The 24,335-nt window shown below is 38.5% G+C and overlaps 1 protein-coding gene across 11 annotated transcripts in view; it reads left to right on the top strand.

Annotated features, from left to right (window-relative positions):
- Nucleotides 1-24,335, top strand: part of CCDC148 (coiled-coil domain containing 148) — a 290,765-nt gene that overhangs the window by 209,731 nt on the left and 56,699 nt on the right. For 5 of the 11 annotated variants that reach the window (XM_019727195.2, XM_074336739.1, XM_074336744.1 and 2 more), the window contains 3 exons: nucleotides 7,667-7,784; nucleotides 10,031-10,171; nucleotides 13,803-21,470. In XM_019727195.2, the coding sequence (XP_019582754.2) occupies nucleotides 7,667-7,784; nucleotides 10,031-10,171; nucleotides 13,803-13,949 (406 nt within the window). In that variant the 3' untranslated portion in view covers nucleotides 13,950-21,470. Of the gene's footprint in view, nucleotides 1-7,666; nucleotides 7,785-10,030; nucleotides 10,172-13,802; nucleotides 21,473-24,335 lie in introns of those variants that run through there. The other 6 variants (XM_074336768.1, XM_074336774.1, XM_074336757.1 and 3 more) reach the window with 2 other exon arrangements.

The raw sequence follows: 24,335 nt of genomic DNA, 5'->3' as shown, positions 1-24,335 counted from the left end.
CTTCAGGAGGAAAGGAGAACGTTTTGTGGACCATTTGGTGTTTGTTTTGTTTCCGGTTTTTGTATTTTGTGGGGTTTTTGGTGTGGAAGTTTTTAAGTTGTTAGCTTTTAAAATCAGTACTTTTTAATGGAAAAACTGGACCAAAAATCTGTCACATAATTTTGAGAGCCATTAAAACAAAGTTTAATGAGAAAAAGAAAAAAAAAGAAAGAGGATGGTCTAATGCCAAAGTCAATGGGTAAAACTTTTCTGGAATTGTCACTGGGGAGGCAGGAAAATGCCAGCCCTCCTCCCCGACTCTTTTAAAGGGTAGCATAGAAGTAGTGTCACGTGCGAAACCACTGGTTTTCAGTTAAGGAAAACCTTTGAAAGGAACAACGAAGAGTGGAGTGCGAGAAGGTTGCATATTCCAGGGAAGGGAGTATTTATCACTAACTCTGTTTAGACTTGCAGGTGCATGATAATTAAAAAAAGAGACAGGCTTCTATTGTTGTTTTTAATTCTCTATAGTCGATGTACCTCTGATTGTACCTCACTTTTGAAATACTATTGGAAAGAACTATTTTAAGAACGATTTGAGGATATCTGAGGATGTAAAAAGATTACTGAAAACTAGATGGGAAGAGTTAGGACTAGCTCTAAAAGAGGATATATAAATTGTGGCAGAAATGTCTTTCTGTACTAATTTGGCAAAAGAGCTAATATAGTATTTGCAATGTTCTTCCAGTAACCACCTCTCACACCTTATCCTGTGTTCAACTCTGAATTCCCAGGTTTAAGTCTTTATTCCACAATTGTTTATATCTCTGCACTTCCAACTCAAGCCACTCAGAGTTAGGTTGAGACTGATTATAAAGAACAAGAAAATGTACTTCACTCTCATTTATGGTTTTTCACTTTCAATATGATAAAATATCCACCTCCTTGGAGCCTCACAAACTATTCCCGAAGGAAGTGGCTCACTCCTCCTTTTTTAAGGCTGAACTGCTTTCAAGTTATTTCTTCCTTCTTTGATTTTACTGAATAGACTTGCTATTTTACTTAAATATTGCCAGTAGCCTGAGGTTTTCAGCTGTCATCAGGATATCAGTGTTTTATCCATTAGGGGGAAGGAAAGAGGTCCAGTAACAGCTATTGTTATACCTGACCATTGCTAACATTGACCCAAGCCTGAGAGGGCCACTGTCACTGAGGGAGCCTGTCATTTATGTGTGTTGACACGTTGGAGGGTGGAATGGGGTTGAAAAATTCTGCTCTTGAATGTCAGTAGCACCAAAGCAGGAATTTCTAGTTTGGATCAACCCAGAGGCATATAATTGTGATGTATATATCATGCTCAATCAGAAATAAGCCCTATCTAGATGGTAATTTGTTCCTGGCTTTATCTCAGTAACAGTAATTAGGTAGAGTCCCTCTAATCTGAATTATTTATCGATGCTGTAGTTCCCCAAGTGTGGTCCCTAGTCAGCAGAATCAGCATCACCTGGAAACTTGTTAGAAATGCAAATTTGTAGACCGCTGCCTTACTGCTGTACTACTGAATCAGAAACTCGGGAGGTGGTGTAGCAATCTACCCTTGAACAAGCCTTCCTGTGATTCTGATGTTAGCTCATGTTAGGGACCCACTGGGCCAGGTGCTATTGGTTCTCAGCCCAGGTGCACATTAGAAGCATCTGAAGGTACTTTGAAAATACCACCGGATTCTGATCTAATTAGTTTGGCGTGGTGCCTTGGCAGCAGATTTTATACATTCCTGCAATACCAGTCGTCATTGAGAACCATCACTGTGTAACAGCATAAAAAGGGGCTCTCTAAATTTAGGGTTTTTTGATAAATTTAAAAACAATTTATTGAGAACAACTTGATACATTTTACTAGAGTGCTAATTTAGGCATGCTTCTATAGAAAAAAAAAGAAAAAAAGTAATGTAAGACTTAAGAGGGTGGGGATCTTTTCCTGTCTGGCTTTTAATTTTCACTGCTGTATCCTAAGCACCTACAACAGTGCTTCGCACATAGTAGGTGCTCAAATAACCGTAGGCTGACTGAATTACTCCATTAAAGAATGGAGTTCCAGTAGAAACTTGCTCTTAAAACTCACCAAGGAACTAGTAAGCTCTCTGAACTGGAAGAATGGTCTCTGTTTGGGGCTGGTGTGGGTTCATCTGCTTCTGGTTCTCTTCATTCTGTGTGAATCCTCTTTGTTCTTGTCTGTAGTCATTAGGCAAAAGAGCTAATATATTTGCAAAATGAATCCTCTTTGTTCTTTCTGTACTAATTTGTACGCTGATCTGTACTAGGATGTCACTCCCTTGTATCACGATTTAGATTATATTGGCAGAAATTGGTCTCTATTTATCCCCTTAGCCAGAATCCCCGTTGGGTAGGGCCTCCTTGCCTGTATCATTAGAGGGGTTATGCCCTCCGACTGGGAGCACCAGTTACATAGTTTCCCTTTTCTTCTCGCCTCCTTCCCCACCTTTGGCAGTGCTGCCACCTGGCCTGCCTGTCTTTGATCTAACATTTTTCTGTTGAAGTACCCTATAGCTAGTGGAAGGATTCTCTCTGCTTAGTAAGAATAACTTTCTGAGTGGGTTTGAGCTGAAGATGGATTTCCCAGCAGGCTGAAACACCTCTGGCAGTAGTACCATAGGATGTGTCTGTTTAAAGATTTTGTGTTCAATATCAAATAAGCCATGTGACCTAAACATTAAGTAGCAAGTTTGTTTGCAAAACTGCTTTGAATTTGGTAGGGCAAGTTACTTCCCTGAAGCATTTTGCGGGGGATCTCAATACTGGTTAGAATACTCTAATTAAAACGTGTCTTTGCACTGCTTTCCTTACTGCTTCAAACTTTCTTTGAAAAATGGGGAACCCGCCACTATCAGCTATTTTTCAGAAGACTTGTTCCCCTCTTGGTTACTGTAGTTTCTTTTTAGTCTGCAGTTACCTGTAGCTCCAGATAAAGAGAGGTCAAGATTTGTGCTTAATATTTTGCCAAGTTCTTACTGAAGTTTCACTTGAAGCAGAGGGAAGCTGTCACTAAAATTCAAGGTGTTTCCAAACCATTTGCATTTGTAAACTCATCTCTTAGGGTGCAGTACACACATAAAAAGTCTTCTAAATGATACGTAAATTCTCCATTTCTACAGGAAAGCTTCTTGTCCCTTCAACTACACGCAGGCCTGGAGGCTTAAGCAAAATCCTTTTCAGATTATTGCTGATGCTGCCCCTGACTCTGCAGCAGCTGTTGCTTTTGAACAATATATGCTTCTCCTCCCCCAAGAGAAGTTGAAAATGCCTCTTCTCCAGCACTTTCCACCTTTGTAGACTCAGGGAGCATAAAAACAGACTGAGAGATGCACCTAGGATACCTGTTGGGGAATTCAGTGCACAACTTAAAGACTTGAGTTCAGCCACATTCTGACATTGACTTTCATAGCAATAATTTAATTTGGAGAAAATCTGCTACTTCAAATGGCTAAAGGTATTCATGTGGAAAATTTTCCAAATGATCAACTCTACTGTGTTGCTATTTTCTTTCCCCATGCCGATGTGATTATTTGGCTATATTCCAGAAGTTTTTCTACATCCCTTCTCTTTAGGCAAATAATTCTTTTTTTCTATCCAGAGAGGGAGAAGAAAGAGGCACCAAGTTTCCTGCTGTAAAATGAATTACCTTTTGAGTTTAAACCATAGAATCTATAAAAATGAAGAACTTGAGTGTGTCTCCTGTTCTCTTAAGTTTTTCTTTGGCAAATCTTTGATCTCGGTCACTTTGGAGCCAATGCAACTGTGATCGGCTCTGCGCTTCCTCCAGCACCTATTTCTCTCCTCGCCACTTGCATGTCTGACTGAAGGAGTTGTCTTCACTCTTCCTTCCTCACCTCCCAGTGATTCTTCAGCTTCCTCTCTACTGGCTGCCCTTGCCAAGATCACCAATGGCTCCCTGTTATTTAATCCACCAATTATTTAGGATTATAATTGATCTATGGCATTTAGCATCGTTGATCCTATTTTCCTTAGCTTCTTTGGCCATTTCTCCTCATTCTCCTAGAGTGTTTCCTCTTCTTTTTCTTAAATGTTGTTTCCTTGGGAACCAATCCTAGGCCAACTTTTCTACTCTGTACAAGAATACCTCAGAGATATTGCAGGTTCAGTTCCAGACCCGCCGCAATAAAGTGAGCCTCACAATAAAGTGAGTTGTAATCTTTTTTGTTGGTGGGGGTTCGACTTTAATTTGTAAAATAGGCAATATTCGTGTAGCACAATTAAACAGAAGTATGCCTCTTTTCCTGATTAATACCATCTGCCCCCATGGCCTCAATTCCTTGCTACTGATAAGATTGCCCACCTGTTTCTCCAGCCCAGATCTTGTGAAGGCAGTTTGATCTACGGCCAAACTGAACCTAATTCCTTTTCTTCCCTGTTTCTCTAAGTTCCCAGTTTTAATGAGACTCTATTATTCACTGTGCAAGACGGAAACCTTCACTTCTTCCTCTCTTATCTTTTCCCCTCTCCCGTAAATTAAATGAACAATTCCTACTTGTTCGATTTTCTACATAAATTTTAAATTCATGTCTTCTCCCTCCCTCCTACCAGTCCCCCTCCCCCTACTTCATGAAATCATTAACTTGCATCTGGATAACTCTGGTCTTGCCTCCTTGCAATCCATCCTCAGTATCACTGGAGAGGTTTTTCTGATCACCGCATTTCTCTAATCAAAAGCCCTCATGCTTGCAAAGCCCCCACAGGCTGGCCCTCTTGCCGCTCCCGCCTCAGCGGGCCCTCTTGGCACTCCCCACCTTGCATTGTTCATTTTGGGTCATACTGAATTTCTTTCAGTTCTTCAAACATACCATGTACTCTCTTCTGGACCTTATCATATGCTTTTTTTTTTTCCCTGCCTGGAACATTTCCTATTCTCACCCCCTCTGGCGAATTCCTGCTTCCTTTTTGGTTCTAACATTAAGAACACTTCCTTTTGGATGCTCTCCTGAATGTTCCAAGCAAAGGTGCCTCTCTCAGGCCTCAGTGTGCCATCAGAGCAAGAGCCGTCCTCTATCACCATCACCTGGGTCTTTGCATCCCCATTAGATTGTCACTTCTGTGAGGACTGGAGCCTGTCTTCTGTGTTCAAATGTTATCTCCAGTGTCTTGCTGTGATTGACGAACAGCAGGTGTTCAGTACATATTTGTTGAATGAATGAATGAGCCTCAACATAAACCATGAACCAGCCTTCTTTATGACACAGGTTCAAATGCCTTACTTTCGTTTGCAATTTCTTCCTTGCTCATCCAGTTTCCCTAACTGGAACAACTATTCCTTTATCACAAAGCAGGCAAAACTTTACTGCTGACAAAGCAACCTATATATCCCAAAAGGAAGAAAAACTTTCCAAAGGTTCTGAGAATTAGCATATGGCAATTGTCAAATCCCAGGGTATCTCTTAATTGAACCTTCACAGTGGTTCACTTAGCTTGTACTCAGTGCTTAAATTGAGTAGAACCTCATTAGGGAGGTTGTGTCATGCCTTGGTGAAATGGGGAGAATGACAAATACAGCTTTCCATGACATAGAGGCATAGGAGAAAGGGAGCAGTCTGGTCTGAGGGTTCTTTAATCTGTGTGTCTGACTACTGACTCCTGATATGGAGATGACGGGGAGGGCAGCCACGGCCATCAAAGATGCTTGGGATTTTCCTTTTAAATCCCACTCTGGGTTTTCTACTCTGCAAGGATCGAATACACGCTCCCCTCCTTTCCTTGGTCTGTGTTTCTTCCTCATTGCCAGCCTCAAGAGCAATGTGATTTTAAAGAACTTCCCTCCCCAGAAGCAAATCTTCCTGAGGGGAAGAAAGGGCTCAGCCTACCAGTACTTTCCTGGGTTTCTCTTTATCTCTCATGGCTCATTCTCTCACGCTGTCTTAGCCACCTTGAACTATTCTCAAAGCTGAGACTAGATGAGGTTCCCAGGGGCAAAACTGAAGCAGTCACCCACTTTCAGATGTCAATCTGGCACCTATACAAGCCTGAGTGTGAGTGCCCCCGTGGCTCACACTTGTCCTGGCTTTCTTGGCCAGCAAGGCCAGCCTCCCCTCAGCTCTCATGCCTCCTTGTCTCTTCAGATCCTGATTCTTGAGACCCAGCTAGGGGCTGCGTCCTCTGTAAAGATCTTGCTAAATGCAGCAGCTTTTCCCACAGCCCAGCAAGTAGTCATCTCAGCTCTCTCCAAATTCTCAGTGGGCCTTGTTTATACGTCTCTGAAGGCACTGCATGAGTACACCTTGTTTGGTTGTGAGGCTTGTCTTTTTGTCTATGTTAAACTACAGACTTAAGAGCAGTCTTTCTCTCAGTGTGCTCACACTAGCACGGGGTTTCGCACACAGCTATTGATAAGTCAGTGAGATGAATGGAACCATCAAGGGGAGAAGAGAGAAGAGCATTAGTGGTTAATTACATGGGAATGGGAGGGTGAGAGGTGCACCTGGGCTCTGGGGCTGGTCTGCCTGGCTGCCACTTCCTGGGTGAGGGAACGTGGGCAAGTTGCATCACCTGTCTGTGCCTTCATTCCTTTATCTTTAACACGGGGTCAACAATGGGACCCTAACATAGGGCTGTTGTGAAGTTTAAATGAGCTGAAACGTGGAAAGCACTTAGCACAAAACCTAATGCACAGTGAACACCTCAGTATTCAGGATCCAGAATAAAAAGGGTCTAGTGAAGGTATATCCATGGGAAATGCAGGTATGCACACTAAGGGTAAAGCATATTTGTGACTGATGTCACAAATAGTTATATCAAAATCATCAATGGGGGAAGAGAGGCACTGGCCTCATACTCCCTGGAGAACCCAGGTGACAACTGTTTTGAAAAGACGTCTCAGACCTAATTCAGTAGAAGAGCAGCTTGGGCCAGAAGGGGATAAGGGAGGCTGCCCGACAAGGCAGTAGAGGAAGCCCAAAGGAGCCTGGAGGTGTTAAAACAGGTATTTAACGGTGCCCTGGTATAATATCTGCTGATTTTAATGAGGATGGAAACATAATGTATGGGAAAGTCATCTTTTTGCTGCCATCTACAGTCAAAGTGCAATTTTTAAAATTTCTTCTCACACACGGACAAACACACACGCACATACACACACATGGCATTCTTTCAAAATGAGTGACGATATAGTTTGGTTTAAGTGGGTTAAGTAATTGAGGTAATTCGGGCATTTTTATTACAGTATTTTATTCTTTTTTTTTTGAAAAGTATGTATATTTAAGCAGTAACATAGCCTCTTTACCATATCGAATTATGTTAAAACTCATCAGAAGACTGCTATAATAACTCACTTCAGAGTTTCATCTGTCAGATGGAATTAGCTGCCAGTGTGGCAGCCAAGAGAAATTTTGAGAGTTCATACAATGATTTCAATGAAGAAAGAGACGTACTGGCTTTTACCTCATGTTTTCCTGCCCCGTGACCTGCAGTTTCTCTGGTTGTTAGTAGAATTATTGTAAATTGCGTTTTATTGTTTGAATATGAGAAATCAACCAAAAGCAAATAAAAAACTGTGACTGTGATGTCACCTCTGAAATGCCTTCTGCCACTATGCTTCTATCCATGTCATCTCCAAGACATTGACGATGTTTTTCCAACTTCCCTGTGCATTATCTTTAAAGGGTTAAATACAGACAAGAATTATTGGAAAAGCGTTTGATGGAGAAAAGAGAAGTGGCTCTTCAAGAAGCACATGAAGAGGAAGAGAGAGAGAGGCGGCTAGAAGCCCTTAGGAAACAGGTGTTTTTAATTTGGAAATGTTCATGGGTGGTTTAAAGAATGTTTCTAAGTGCTCTTAATAACATTATTACTAGGGCTTAGTTCATGAGATCTGCTCTATAAAATGTAACTTTTCCAAATTGGGACACTGATCTTCATTCCTGGGAGCAATTAGATTTGTGTTGAACCATTTCCAGGTTCTTGGTATATTAAAAAGAACTTTATCAGCCCCTTTTTAAAAAGTTCTCCCAAGATTTAAATGCATCCGCATTACCTCTAGTTTAACAGCTGAATACCAATATCCATTTATAGCGGTGAAACTCTGCATCTGGCCCAAAGACTTTATTCTCCTCAAAAAACATGTTAAAGTTTGAGCAACCTAATCTTCTTTGGGGTAGGAAATATCCTATAGGCAACAAACATGCTAAAAACCACTTTTTAAAAATACGATTTTTGTGGAAAAATAAATGTCTCCCATTGCTTTATTTAGTCAAAGTAGGCAAAAGTTTAGAAAGAAGACAGTAAGTGGCAAGATTAGAAATTTAAGAACTTGGGAAAGGTGATAAAATAGTTTTACCTGGTAATTTTTCAGTTTTTAACCTGGAAGTGATTAGTTCAACTCATAAGCTCTGATGTCTTCATGGACACTATTTCCCAACTCGTAGGAAATGACTGTCTGGTTTCCCTTCAAAGCCAGTGGAGGCAACATAGGACCTTGGATAAGAACTTGGCCTCTGGTGTCCTTCAAACCTGGTACAACCTAGTTCACTACTCATTGGCAGGAGAAACTTAGATCTTTTACTAAAACCACCCTAAGTTTCATTTCCCCCTTGGAAAAACAGGAATAATATTAGTACCTGCCTGATAGGTTTGTAGTAATGTTCTTTCACATTTCCTGAATATTTACTAAGTATAAAGCTCTCTTCTAAATGCTCTTAGGTTTTACCTCATTTAATCTCTACAAAAGCCTCATGATGTAGGTATGATTAATATTCCTATTTTATAGAAGAGGAAACTGAAGAGGCACAGAGGTTCCCCAGAGTCACACAGCTATAATAATAAATGTCAGACTGGATGCAAACCAAGAAAGTCTAGGTAAATAGGAGAGTACAGAGGAATCATAAATGCACCCAACTGTTATATCGTCTTCTTTGAAAAAATAGATTAGAGAAATAAATTCAAAGCATAGGAATGTTAAGTCCTGGTCATCCTAGATTTAACATTTAAATTAGTCAATCATTTGCAAATTATATCCCATGGCCTTCTGGGGACAAAACAATGTCACTATTACTAAAAACATTCTTGTTCAAAATGTAACTTTGATAACTACAGAGTCGATATGATTAGAGTTCTTTCCATTTGTGAACCCTTTGAAAGAGGAAATATCTGTGCTGGTTATCTGTCATCAGAACTATAGTATCTATAAGATTTTGGCTAGGAAACTGCTGATAATTCAAGTGTGTTCAACTCCCCAGTGTGTTCGACACCCCCAGTTAGGTCATTATAGTTTCTAAATGGCATTAAAAATGCCATTTTCTTAATGCTAATTCTTGACTTCAGGAATTAACAGGCAGGTATTACTAATAGTGCATGTAATTTATAAAATTAGTGGCTTCCTTTCATTAGGACGCAGATTTGAATGATTTCAATTATCAGACAGAGTAAGGGCATCTGGGTTAAAGTAACTGCAGTTGTTCAGTATAAAGGGGAACAATGGTTTACAACAGTCCATGGAAATCGAGTTGTCGCGTACAATGGAAATCCACCCACCTTGCCCTATAATGCCAACAAACTCGACTTTACCCATGAATAACAGTCTCTAGATTCAGCTTAATCAGGTGAAACTTTTTTAAAAGTTTCATGAGGTTGTCAGGATGGCCGTAGATTGCTAGTGGCTAAAAATGTTTTGTTTATTTTTAATTTTGGTTACTTTCAAGCTGTTTGAATATGTGGGTTTCCTATATTAGATTTCTTATGACATTGTACCAGACAGACAAATTTTTATCTAAATTTAATCATAACTAACAATTCAATCATTAGCAAACAATTACATATCACAACTTTTTAATATTATATTTTGTTTTTAAACTATTAACTCCTTTGTGGATCTCTAGGCCTGGCCTGTTTTCATATTCTTTCTACCTTTCCTTCATTGGTTTTATCTTTAATAAAATTTGTTAACTTCAATGGACATTAAACATTAATAGTATTGCCCAGAAGTGTTCAGCCTGGACCTTGTTCCAAGTAGCCGTGCTTTCTCTTTCTAGGTTGCTATTGTTGCTCAATTTGATCCTGTTAGAATGATGTCAGATACAATGGCATCGAAGGCAAGGATTGGTATTGGAATTGAAGAAGAATTTATTCTTCAAAAGCCACTCTTCACATTGAATACATACAATGAACAGCAGGTAATTATGGGAATTCACATGATTGATGCAAAAGCCATCATGATGATAAGAAGAACTGTAGAAGTGTGTGTTTTGGGTTACAAGTCATTTTCAATATTTACATTTGAATACCACACATATCAGCATAATTTTTCACTTCTAAGTGGTAGCATATAATTGCTGCACAATTCTTTATAAAATAGGTGATAGGTTACCATAGAAAAAAGTTTATCTGAAAATGTTATGACTCCATCATTGAAAATTCTTTTTTAAATTTAAAAATTGCATAAGATTTTACTTTAAAGTTGTGTTCATATTGTATATTGTTGGTGAATATTTCTCTATCAGATTCAGAATTTGTTTAAATTTATAACATAAATCCGTTTAAAGAAACAACTGATGATGCTGAGAGAAGCTTTCAGAAATTAAAGTGAATAGAAGACCATACATCAGAGCTAATGATAAAATAAAACATGTTCTGTGGAAAAAGTATTAAGGGGTTATTTAACCATTTCTAGAAAATTTGATTCATTTTACTGTTGCTATAACTGAGAATGGATTTTTAAAAGACTTTTTAGTTGAATGGATGGAAGGGAGGGAGGACAGATGAATCCCTGAATGCTCTATCCCTGAACTTAAGGGAGAAAGTAGTTGTTAATTTTGCCAATTTGAGGAGAGCTGCTAAATGCTTATTTAATTATTTAAAAAGCAGGAAACTTCATTCATCCATTGACAAGTAAATCGAGTGTGCCTCAACTATGTGCTGCATACTTTCCTAGGGCATACAAAGATGAACGATTCATTTATTAATTGGACAAATATTGATAGCGCATAACTATATCTGGCACTGTGTGGATGCCATCCTGAACAAGGTAGACTTGTCCTGTGTGGAGGAAGTGAGCAGCGTAGCTGGGTTGGGAGGGCAAGTCACAAGTATGGGGATAATGCCTCTGGGTTCACATCACCTCCATAATGGAGGTAAGGGCTACAGCAGCCAGTTGAAGGGAATGAAAGTTTAGCCCTGACTGGAGGACTCAGAGAAAGGGTCAAAGAGGAAACTTAAGTACATCCTACTCGCGGATTTCTGGCAGTGGAAACAATATTCATTCCAGATGATTAAGCTAAAAACAAAAAAATATAGGTTGGAGGTGGCGTGGGGGTAGGGAGAGAGATAAATTACAAGGGTGCTTCCAGAATCCAAAGCAGAGGGCAGCTGGGGCTTGTGAAGAATTGAAGTCAGAAGCTAGAAAGCTCTCAGGTACCTGGGCTGAGGAAATAAGGGTTTCAACCAGGCAGAAGAGGATGGAAAGAGGTCCTTACTGGTGTGTCTTCAGTGTAAGGTGCATGGCAAGGGTGGATGCCAGGAGCTGAGGCTGGACACAGCGGTTAGGGTCAGACGGTGAAGAATATAGGTCTTGCTTGCAGAGACATTTAACCTTTATCCTGTGGAGAGAGGTGAGTCTTGGAAGCAGGTGAATTACCTAATCAGATTGGTTTTAGCAATATGTCCTGAATGGAAAATTGGTGGGTGGGGCATGTAGTCATAACCTTTAAGATGGTAGAACCCTCACAGTAGTGGGGAGAGGGCCAAGAATGGCTCTAGCTGAGGGAGAGGGGTGATAATAAAAGTGAGGATAATTCTAAACTAGGCTGTTTGTTCCACTGTTTACTGGCTGTGTGAACTTGTATAAGGTATTTTCCATCTTTCTGTCTTGTTTTTTTCATCTGTAAAATAATAATTTGAGAGGTTCTTGTGAGGATTAAGAAAATAAATGTCAGTTGTCTGGAATATTGCCTGGCACCTAGTAGTAATTCAGTAAATTATCATCATTAGGTGTTGCTGCCATTTCCATATAAGCACATATAAGGAAAAACAGAACTAGGGAGAGAGAATTTTTGTTCATGTCATGTGTAGGGTGAAAATGTCCAGTGCACATTTACAAGAAACTGATCGGCTGCCTCTGGGGAGGAATTGGGAAGAGGGAGGTCAGCATGCAAGGGAGATTTCTATTTCACTTTGTTTATTCAAAAAATAGAATAACAGACACATTTTAAACCTCACAACCCCAGAGCTGAGAAGAGAGTTGAATCCTGGAGATAACGAGGGAGTCAACAGCACACAGGTGGAGAATGAATCCCCAGAAGTGGATGAAAGTGAACAGGGAGACTATATTGTAGCTGAAGTGGAGAAACCTAAGTCTAAGGCTCAAATATGTTGGTTGTTAGACATGAATCTCCATATTATTCTTGACTTACATGCATCACTGCCCCTAGTCTCTGTATCTGATCAGTTGCCAAGATCTATCCTTCCCTTCACAGCGTTTCTGACAGTTATCTCTTCTTTGCTACCAGCCACGCTTAGGCATTTATTCCCACACATCTGGACAATTGTAGCAGACCCCTAACCACTCTCCCTGTCTCCATCTCTTCTTTCCCTGCCACCTTAATTTATCCTGATCTTACAATCAGATCCATCTTTTTATGCAGTGACAATGATTCTATTACTTCCGTGCAAAAAAACAGAAACAAACACACCTTCAATAGCTCCCCAGACTCCGTGGCATAGCCTTCAAGCCTGTAAAATTGAAATCCCAGTCTTAGAAGTGTCCTTCTGCAGTGTTCCCCCCTGGGACTTTACCCAAGCTGCCCTGATCCCACACTGACCTATTCCACCTCTAAGTTTGCACGTGCCTTCCTTTCTTGCTCAATCTCTCTTCTTCTCTCCTTTGCTTTATAGAAGAATAAGTTGGACTTTACAGTTAGCTCAAGTGCTCCCCTTTACCTGAGACCAGAGGATGTACCTACTCTTGGGATAGCAGTCATACGTTACCAAAAAAAAGTATATATCTGTGTACAATCTTGTTACCCCTCTCAAACAGCTCCTTGAATGAGGGGCTGCTTTCAATCTTCTAAGTGGACTTCAAGTCCATGTAAAATGCTTCATTAGCTGAAATCCATACGTGGCTACCTTCTTATCATTGCAAACAGCACTGTTGACATTTAATAGTCATAGGAGAAGGAATAAGGTCCAATCAGCTATAAATGAAAACAGAAATTGAACTACTCATATGTCTAGTCCCACTTAGAAGCAGATTGATGGAAGCATTTTCTAGTTCTGCTTGAAATAGAAATCCGGCCTTGGAAGAAAAGTCCTATTGATTTTGTTTTTCAAGTAATGGCCATGTGTTCAAACTTAATTTACATATTGCCAAGTGATGGAGAAATTTAAATGTTTATTTAAAGACATGCACAAGGTTGCAATTTAGATTTATTTTATTTTAATCAATGGTTGTCTGTATTTTCTAATTCCAGCTATCAGTAAATAATGAATCAATGATAGTAATGAAAGTAAGCTTCTTTCACCTCATCTGTTAGTCATTTTAATGTGTTTTATTTTGACTAGTATGCAATATTCTATACATCTTATATTGGAAACTACTGATACACTGGAAAGTGATAATGTCAAACAGGTTTTGGACATTTTCAGTAAAAATAACCAGAATATGGTCACTGTATATACAAAATTTATTGTCATCTAGTCATCTATCCAGAAATAACAATTATGCAGCCTGGGGATATATGGAGCTAAATGATAAAATTTACTTTAGTTCAATGAATTGCTATTTATTTAAATTGTATTTTATTTCTACAGATAATTTCTGACCCTAGACTTCGTTTTGAGTTAGCACTTCGAGAAGCTGGACTTCATAAAACCTTTTATGCCAAAGAGATACTACCAAAAATTAGTCCTCCAAAACATCCAAGAAAAGACATGGAGTCTACTGTATTTAAAATCTAGAGTTCATCCTCAAATCCTATTAGACATAAATAAGATGTTTTCTGAATACATTTATATGTATAACAATAATTTCTAGTTTTTAAATTTTAAAAAAATACTAGACATAGAAATCATGGCATCTATTAAAACAACTTTGCTTTTGTTTTATGATTCTTAGAATTTTATGTATTATTTTGAATATCTTTGTTATGTTTAATAATACTAAATTCTCCAAGACTATGAAAATTAATTATGACACATATGGTACATATATTATTATTTAGTAAATTGTGTTTTGGATGTTACATTACCCCATGGAAAAGAGCTCAAAACAACCATTTGTGAGAATTATAATTTATGTTGCTGTCACCAGCCAGCATTCATTTCTGCCTGTTATTTCAGAATTTGACTTTTTAATTATAAAAGCTTCATTATCATTAATATTTCAATTATTTCTTAATTATTATAAGAGGAGACTCAACCTTTTTCTAAATTTAGAAATCAATTTGGTACACCATGTTTATTGCAAACCAATCATCCAAACAATTTCATTTTGCAAATTAGCCCATAAGAATAAATTAGAAATTAGAAATAGCATTTTAAGCATGGGAATATGTTTTGGCTTGGAAAACAGTGTGTATGTTTGTTTAGAAAGAATATTTTAAAATTTATAATTAGAGTGCTATCAAAATGTCTACATTACCTATCAAATATCTAGATTTTATAGGAAGGAGATGTTTCTAATAAAACTCAAGCATAGTTTTTTTTTTTTCTTTCTAATGAACCACACAAATCCACGTAGCTGGTGATGCACAGGAGGAGGTCGTGATACCATTTTGAGAACCACAGAGTTGTACTTATGGTTCTGATAGAAACATTTAGTTGGGATTGGCCAGCAGTGTAGCTGTTACCTGTGCCCTTATTCATTTTCTTTCTTTTTAAAAATAGTATTAATAATAGATACCATTCATTGAGCACAGACTGTGTGCTCAGCACCAAGTATACGTACTTTACATATATTGTCTTATTTGACCATCATAAAAATCTTATGAGATTTTCATTTCACATAATAGGAACTAGGTTGAAAAAGGTAATCTAATATGGCCTAAATCAGTTGTTTTTCAAACTGTAATTCATTAAATCAATCTAGTGAGTCCTGATCAGCATTTTTAACGAAACAAACTAAAATAAATCTGAAATACAAATGGCTGATAAACATATAAAAAGATGGACATACCAGTTAAAACCTCCAATGAAAGAAATTGGACACGACTGCTCTTAATCCAATGGTTAATAAATGGTATAGCCTGATTCAATTCCACATCTTTGCGGATGATGGTCTTGTCTCAAACTGAATGGAAACAATATAATCAATCTACCTGGTAGGAAGTCCCTGAGGTTCCCACCAACATATCCTCAAACATACCCAAGTATGCATTTTCCTTTTGCTTTCTCTAGCAGTGTCTAGCAGTGGGAGCAACTCTCTCTATCAAACACCAACCTTTCATGTGTGTTTTGGGTTTCATCCCCTGCGACTCCATCAGAATTTCTCTTTTTCGGTTATGCTCTTTCTGTCCTATATCTTCAAGTTCTCCCTTAACCAAACATTCTCCTCTAGCTACCAGGCTATTTCTCTGCTCCTCTTCTTAGGTAAACTTTTTTTTTAAAAGATTTTATTGGGGAAGGGCAACAGGACTTTATTGGGGAACAGTGTGTACCTCCAGGACTTTTTTTTTCTAAGTCAAGTTGTTGTCCTTTCAATCTTAGTTGTGGAGGGTGCCGTTCAGCTTCAAGTTGTTGTCCTTTCAGTCTTAGTTGTGGAGAGTGCAGCTCAGCTCCAGGTCCAGTTGCCGTTGCTAGTTGCAGGGGGCACAGCCCACCATTCCTTGAGGGAGTCAAGCCGGCAACCTTGTGGTTGAGAGCCCACTGGCCCCTGCGGGAATCGAACTGGCAGCCTTCGGAGATAGGAGCATGGAGCTCCAACTGCCTGAGTCAGCGGGCCAGCTCTAGGTAAACTTCTTAAAAGAGTTGCCTGTAGATATGTGATGTCTTCTCACTTTCCAGTTACTGTCACTCATTCTCATTTAGCTTTGCCTTCAACCTCCACTGACCCTGCTCTTAGCAAGGTCACCAATGAACTCCATATTGACAATCTCGGTGACCATTTTCAGTCTTCATCTTACTGACTTCAAAGCAACATTTAACTCAGTTAACAATGACCCAGTCTTAGAACATATTCTTCTGTTGGCTTCTATGACACCCATCTACTTTACCTCCTGCTTTATTCTCTCCTCAGTCTCCTTTGCTGACTCCCCCATCTCTATTGATCTCTAAGTATTAGAGAGCTCCAGGATTGGACCTTTCAGCTTTAACCTTCTTTATTGTTGAGTTGCCCAAGGGAAGATTCTTAAAGACTGTACTTTAGTTTTAGCTTTTAAATTATGTCTTTTGTGTGTCTTTTAATTTACAGGCCTCCCCCTTCCTCCTTTTTTTTCTCTTGAAATGTATTTGTTGAAGAAATTTACATGTAGAATTTCCTAATTTGGATTTTCTGACTGTATCCTGTTGATATAATTTAATATGTTCCTCTGAGTTTGCTATAAATTGATAGTTAAATTTAGAAGCTTTATCAGATATCAGATTTGGGTGTTTTTTGTTAAGACAACTTAATTATGGTGTTATGTTCACCCATCAGGATTCATACGTTATCTGTTTGGGCCTTGTTTTGATATTTTAGCTAATACTAATTCTCAGAGCCTAGCTCCATTAATTAATTACAGATTGCATGATAGAAGTATTATAATTCAATCACTCCTTGATAAGCTGGAAACCTTACGTAAAGAAAAATTTCCCTCTTCTAGTATTTAGCAGAATAAGAAAGGTATGCTAAGTGTTTAAGTCTTTTTATTTTCTTCAATTATCAGTTTTCTAAATAATTAGTTGGTTTTCTAATATCCTCCAAAGGTAATAAGTTTTGTTCTATTTTTATGAAGTCATGGATTTAAAGGTATTTGATGTTTCAGTCTATTAAAGTATTATCCTTATTGCTGCTCAAATGATCCCTTCCTTTCCCAGAGGAAGCCTTTTTAGTTTGGTTCATGGATTCTTTTAAGCCAACCTAATAGCTTTATTTGATAACTTCCTTGCTATTCCAGTTGTTTATTGCTTTTTAACAAAACTTAATCGTTCAAAACTACAATTTTCTACCATCTCTTATAGTTTTGTGGGTTGACTGGGCTCTACCATATGGTTCTTGCTTGAAATTTGTATTTTATATCACTGCTGTAACAAATTACTACAAACTTAATGGCTTAATTAAGTCTTAATTAATTAAGACAATGCAAACTTATTGTCTGATTGTTCTGAAGGTCAGAAGTCTGAATTGTGTCTCACTGGGCTAAAATCTAGATGTTGATGGGGCTGCATTCCCATCTGGAGACTCTAGTGGAAAACATGCCTTTTCTGCATCAATTGTGATGATCGTGTAGTTTTTCTTCCTTCATTTTGTTAATGTGATGTATTGCATAAATTGATTTTCATGTTGAACCGCCCTTGCATTCCAGGAATAAATACCACATGTTCGTGGTATAGAATCTTTTTACTGTGCTGCCAAATTCAAGTTTGCTAGTATTTTGTTGAGGATGACACCAACATTTTTGAAGAATGTAATTTCATTTTCTTAAAAAAATAGAAAATTCTTCATTGTGGATCTTTGTTTTTTATTTAAAATTTTTCTTTTTTTTTGTATTTCTTAGCTTCTATTTACCTTAAGGCCTTATCTGTTATATTTTTATTCATTTCATTTTTTTTAGTTTACTTTCAATTCTGAAATGTTTTTCTTTTATTTACAATTTTTTCCTGAGATTATATCACCTAATTTCTGAGTTTTCCTGATTCTGATTAATGTTTTTTTCATATCTTGTATCATTTTCATATTTTTTAACTTTCAGATTATAATTTTAATCTATGTTGTGGTAATGTCTCTCTGGCATTCATTCCTTATCTATAGGGATGTTATTATGCTTCTTAATCTGTTTTTTCATGTTAACATACAGATCTGATTTTTTTCTTTGCTCATTTATCCTTGAAATTAATTTGCCTTAACTTTTAGGAGCATTTGTTGCTCGAGATAGTTCCTATAACTTTATAGCTCATGAGTTCTCTCTTTTGTTATATTTGTGCAGGGTTCAAACAATTTGGCAGCTTATTTTCTGCAGATATGGCCTCCACTACTTTTACCTGGGTCTGCCACTTCCCTTAACTCTGCTGTTCCTGTGCTGCTCAATTGGATTCTCCTTGCAGCAATTTCTGATCATTGTGGGGCTTTATCCTAGAAGTAAGTTTTGACTACTTAGGCTGGGAATTTGGGGACCAGACTTCTCTGGCCCCTTCAGACGTTACTGCGAACTCTTTGTACTCGTTCACTGTTAGAGAGCGTAAAATTCTCAGTTCCAGCTGAAACAGCTTCCAGTGAGGACGTCTTGACTCTTTTTAGGTTTCTCAGATCCATCTGATGCACTTCACTTGCCATTGTCCTACAAAGATGTTGGTATAATCAGGTCTTATTTGTCAGTGGTTACTCTTTACCCATTTATATTTGTTTGTGTATGGGGATACCTTGTCACCAACTACTGAAGAGTATTCCCATGAGTTTTTGGTGGTGTTGTCTTGTCTCTTTTCTTTGTTTTCTTTTAGATACCAGTATGAAGAGATTCAATTATTATGTCACTTCTGCTGTCATTTCCTCAGAACCTGTTCAAACTTAATTCTTGATCCTAACTGCCTTTTTTGCACTGAACATGCTCCTCCCTCATCTCAGTAATGGAACCACCATCCACCACATGATGCAAACCTGAAATCTTCAAGTCACTTATTATACCTCACCCCTTATTTGTAACATCTGATCTATCTAAGCCTATCAGCTTTCTGTCTTCTATACTGGAACCATACTGCCAATGGAAAATACTTGCTGTGCTTTGTGGCTTCCCAGCCACACCATCCTCATATATGGAGACTATCTCACGTTATGCATCCATCTCCCACATCAGAAACTAGATACTCAATTTCTCCAGTCTTTCATTGTATATTCTCTGCCAATCAAATGCACCGATTTGAGATTATTTTCATAAGAGAGCTAGTATATGAGAAGGCAAGAACCCATTTTCTGGTAAGGGTGGCAATGGAGGATAAAAGCTTCGGGGGATAAAACTTGCATAGCTTTAGCATCTAGCACTCAGGGTTGGTGATACAGGCAAAGGTACATGGGACTAGCAGAGTAGTAGTGGGAATTCAGGGAGGCAGTCTCCTTGCGATGGCTGACCATCTTCCCTAGTTGGTAGCCTCAAACACAGACTCTCTGGTGCCCCCCAAAATTCTAGGAACTACGTAATGCCCTTTAATAAATTGCTTTCCTATTTAAACTAACTTCGGTGGGTTGCATTGTTTGCTACTCTCTTCAGAAAGTAGGAAGAAGAGAACATTTCCATTTTTAAAACATCATCTTAATTGCTAAATGCTCTTTTTTTATAGCTGTAATATCCACTCTATGGAAGGACCAACTAAAAATTACTTTCTCCTCAAAAAGTTCAGCCCACTTGTCCATATGCAAAGTCCTATATAACATTTTTTTTTAAATCATGAAAAGGGTGTGGCTTCCTACCTGGCATATATTTGGTTATTTTTTATGGGGCCCCCCATTTTCTTGGGTTTTATTTTGCCCTCGTTAAAACAGCTCCATTCTCTCTTCAGCCATGCTAGATTTTAAACCTAGGACACAGAGGTAAAATATGAAATCATTTTGAAGGTAAAAGATATTTTTAAGGGAACTTGGGAAAATTAAAGACTTAAAACCAACACTTTGCCTGGAAAATTTATGAGGAGAATCTAAAATACAAACTTTTTAAGAACTCCATCAAACCCCAGAAATGGTGAAGTTTGACTGAAAAAGAAAAAGGGGTCTGAGTGTTCTACTGTTTCTGACATCAATTTGTTTTGGAAAATGGTTGTATGCTTGCTGATGCATTTGAGGATGAACGCTTGATAGATTACTGCCAGGGTCCCCAGGGGGAAAGTGTTTAGGAATGTAGGTATTGAGCATTTAGGAAGAGTGAATATTTCGCTTTGAGACTCAATGCAGCACGGGATTATCATAATATTAATTAATAGAATTCACAAGCTGCATGACCTCTACTGAAATAAAGTCTTAGTCATTAGGGAGGAATGGGGCATCAAAACTGTCCTGTTCTCATCATATTTTTTAAAACTCTAGAAAGATGTTTTCCAACCTCGACAGTAATTTCTCTTTTTACACTAAGTGCCTGTGTTCTTTTTCTTTCTTACTTTCAGAGTCTAACTTTTTGCACTGCTTAAATTGATTCAGGTTTATATTTAAATACACATTTCTAATGTCACTGTAGGCCTTAGTAATTTTACCAAATACCTTTTTTCTTCAGAGAGTTTATTATTTTATATGTGAGAATGTAAGTGTGGGGAAGAGTGGTTGCATTATTTTCCTTCTGTTTTGCACATTTTCCCAGACATGTCAATATTACTTAGCACCACATATGTTTAAAACTCCTAATGTTTATAAACAATTTCAAAAACAATTTGCTTACATTTCTTTAGACATTTTATAAATATTGTATTAATTTAAAATGCTTACCTTCACAGTATATTTAAAACAAATGCTTCACAAAATGTCCTGTTACTATTGAAATGTTATAAACTAAATTGAGATGATTATTAAAAGTAATATTTATTTTTAAACTTACTAAAATGAAATAAAACTTTACTTGGAAGTGAAAATACTTGACTTGCTAAGGGAAATCCAGCACATCGCAATGTGAATTTATGTCAATTTGGATTAGGACCCTGCTATCTGGAAAGTAAAGATTCAGGAAATGTGAAGAGAATATTTTCTCATCCGTGTTGTTATATCAATATGACATACTTAAACTGACTTAAAAGTGAAAGCCTCGGAGCTTCTTTATTTTAATGTTTCTAGATAATTTGCTCCCCCCCCCCCCCACTTTCTCAGTCCAAATGTATGGTTTAATTCAATTCAACAAATATTTACTGAAATTATGACATAAGATAGTCTCTGCAACCATTAAAAAGAATGAGGATTGTGGTGATGGTTGCACAACTCTCTGAATATTCTAAAAACCATTGAATTATATACTTTGAGTAAATTGTGTGGTGTGTGAATTATGTCTCATTAAAGCTGTTACCAAAAAAGAAAAGAAAAAGGATAGTTACGTGGGCTAATATGAAAAGAAAACCAAGATACATTGTATAGGTGAGGGTTGAGAGCAACAACAGAAGAATACTTACATAATAATCCTGTTTATATAATAAATAATGCAAATTTCTGGAAGGATATGTAAGAAACTGTCAGCAACTGTTACTTTTGGGTAATCAGAGTGGGACATTTTGGTGGAGGGGTGAACAGGCAAGTGCTACTTTTCCCTTGATTCCCTTCTGTACTGTTTTGATGTTTCCCACAAGCCAGTATTAGTTTTATAATAAAGACCTTTAAAGCTGAATATTTTATAAGGTGCTGTATATCAGATGTTATGGAATCTAAGAGTTCCAGAACCTGCATAAAATATGCTCTGTGATGGGCAACACCTCACAGAGGTATGAGGTGGATCAGCCAATAAAGGCTTTTTGACCCAATGAATGGATGGATTAATGGATGGATAGGTGAACTAAATGAATTTGCCTGTATATAGGATACTCAACCAATCATTATTTATAGCTACTTTGAATAAGGAGAAATATACAAGGTAGAAAGACATAGTTTAAAATAAATTCTCTTCATAAAACATGTTCAGAATTTGGCTGAAGAGATAAAACATTTCACATACATATTTAAGAAAACATACAAGTAAATGGCAGTAGATATCAGAGAACTACAGAGCAAGACACCTCTTGTCCTATTTGTTTCCCTGAGGGGTTATGATCCATCTCCTCAGCTTCTTGGGGCATTGGAACAGCTCGTGTGTTCTTCCTTCCCGCCTTCTCTCCTGTCCCTGTCCACCTTATGTATAGAGATAAGAAAGAACTAGGAAGTGAGGGGGACAGAAAAGGTAGACCAGTTTGAATGGGTCCAAAGGTTTGTGTCAAAGAGTGGAGGGAGTTTTGTGCTAGACTTATTGTGTGGCATATAAATATGTCTGAAGTTAAAACATGAAACCGGGACACCATTGCAGAGGGCTTCTGTGGTTGGCCATGATCAAGACTGCCCTCAGAAAACCTCTCTGTGGAGAAGTGAAAAATCTCCTAGTCCTCTACACGGGTTGACGTAAAGGAAATTGCGTAACCTGTTGTGCAGGCAAAGAAACGAAAGGTTGTAGAATATTATGCAGCAAGAATATTGGGACTCAGAACTCAAACATGAGGCAGGGATGATTGTTCTCAGGGACGCGCCTTGTTGAGAGGCCCCACAGGGTTGCGGCAGTTTTTTCCTGGGTGATGATGGGATGCTTCCAGGAGGGAAGCTACACTTCCTGGAGCCCTTTCGTTCAGACCTGGCAGATTTCTCACCCCTGCAGGCTGCTGACCATTGTCACACTTCCTTGGTCTGTCACCATGAGGGAAGAAATGCTACACTATTCAGATGATTCTTTGGTGCTTGTTAAACATAGAAAGCAGTGCCTATTTGTATCTGTGAGTTTCACTTTTATCGTCCTCCATCCTAACCCCCTTCTCAGACACAGGCCTGTGGACGGACCCTTGAAGAGCAGCCTAAGATGTTAGAACTTTATCGTGTATGCAGCACAAAATAGTTAAAGCTTCTCTGGGCATAGAAACAAAGACAGTGATTTCAGAAGGCTAATATGAGAGCAGGGTACAAGATAGATGGTATTGGGAAAACAGGAAATCGGGGAAACCGTGTGTGATTACTTAGAATACATCAGGTGTGAGGTGATGTGAAAGTGGGTGTAGTGGAGCCTCTGATCCTTATCACTACGAGAGAAAAACTGAACTCTGAAGTCATTCATTCCTTTCCCTCTTGCAAAGTTCCTTTAGAGGTGTTGGGGGGCAGGTCTATCTACCCAGGGAGCCTTGGGCAAATGAAAAGATGAATACCTCTCCTTAGCATGAAGGTGTGATGACTGGCCTGGCTCTAGCTTCTCCTTCCTACTGTCCACATGGGGTGTTTCTGAACCCCAAACAGGACACTCAGTGCTCTTCCGAAATCGGTGACCAATCCTGCTCCCATGCATGGAGTGATAAGAATGGCCCCCATCCCTCTGCATCAAGCCCTTGAGACTGCTGCTCCTTTTGTCAGCACGTCACCCTGTGCCCCAGGCCTGGCCTGCTGCACCACATCCTGTCTGTGGTTACTTCTTTGTTGTTCCTTGGTGATGGTTTTGCTGACTGTGGTATTCCAGGAACCAGAGGTTGTGTTCCCTCACTGAAACCTCCAACTATGAGACAGGCACTACTGTTAGCCTTATTGTACGGTTAGGGAAACTAAGGAACAGGAAGGGGACTTACCTTGCCCAGTATTGCACAGCTCCTAAGAACCTAGATTTAAAGCCATGTAACATGGCCTCTGACCCCTGAAGTCTGCTGCCTGCTAGTCTCAGGGTTTGCCTGTCTGTCCATCCTCCTCGTCAAGAGTATCTAGAACTATGTTGGGCATCTAGAGAAAGTGATGGGGCATAGTAACAAGTCAGGTATTGTGATTCTTCTTCGGGTTTTTACCTGATTATGGACTCCAATGTATTATAATGGTGTAGTTTAAGAAATGCGGAGAAAGTTCTCTAGCAATCCTCCTACCCCTCCACTATCTCCCATTATCTGTAGTAGATGCTGAATTTCTTTCAATCATGAAGCACATAGGAAAATGTGAGTCCTACAGAAGGGCTATTACTTCTGTAAGTAATTGTAAGCCATTGTTTCCAAGGTCTATTCTACTGAATATTCTTTTCCAAGATCGAGTCATGCACCAAATACCGTCCCAGTAATGACTATAAAATAAAGCCTCACTTCCTTTTTATACATGATTGGTTTTGCCATAACCACCATTCAATATTTTCACCTGTTTCTCTTCTGTACATTTCTGGAAATGCCTACACATTACAAAAACGTGTCCTGTTTGAAGCTTGTCATCTTATACATCCCTGTGGCTCCTCAGATAATTTTTTGCCATCTCATATTTGGCCTCAAATTGCTGTTTTCCCTCCCAGCTTTGCTCTAAGCATGAAAACAGGGCATTTCCTTAATTCCACACACTAATAGCTATGATCAGCCTGTAATAATGGACAAGATTTATTGAAAGCTTAGAGAATAGAAGTGGATTATGATCAGAGAACTAAAGAACGAATATACTAGATGTGCCCACAGGCCAACTCTTCCACAGAGGTCTCCTACCCGCCACCATTCTCCTTGGCAGCA

Source organism: Rhinolophus sinicus, linkage group LG01 (assembly GCF_036562045.2).
Source record: "Rhinolophus sinicus isolate RSC01 linkage group LG01, ASM3656204v1, whole genome shotgun sequence".
Classification (NCBI taxonomy): Eukaryota; Metazoa; Chordata; class Mammalia; order Chiroptera; family Rhinolophidae; genus Rhinolophus; species Rhinolophus sinicus.
The sequence above is the reverse complement of the archived record's forward strand: the minus strand, read 5'-3'. Positions and strand labels throughout refer to the sequence as shown.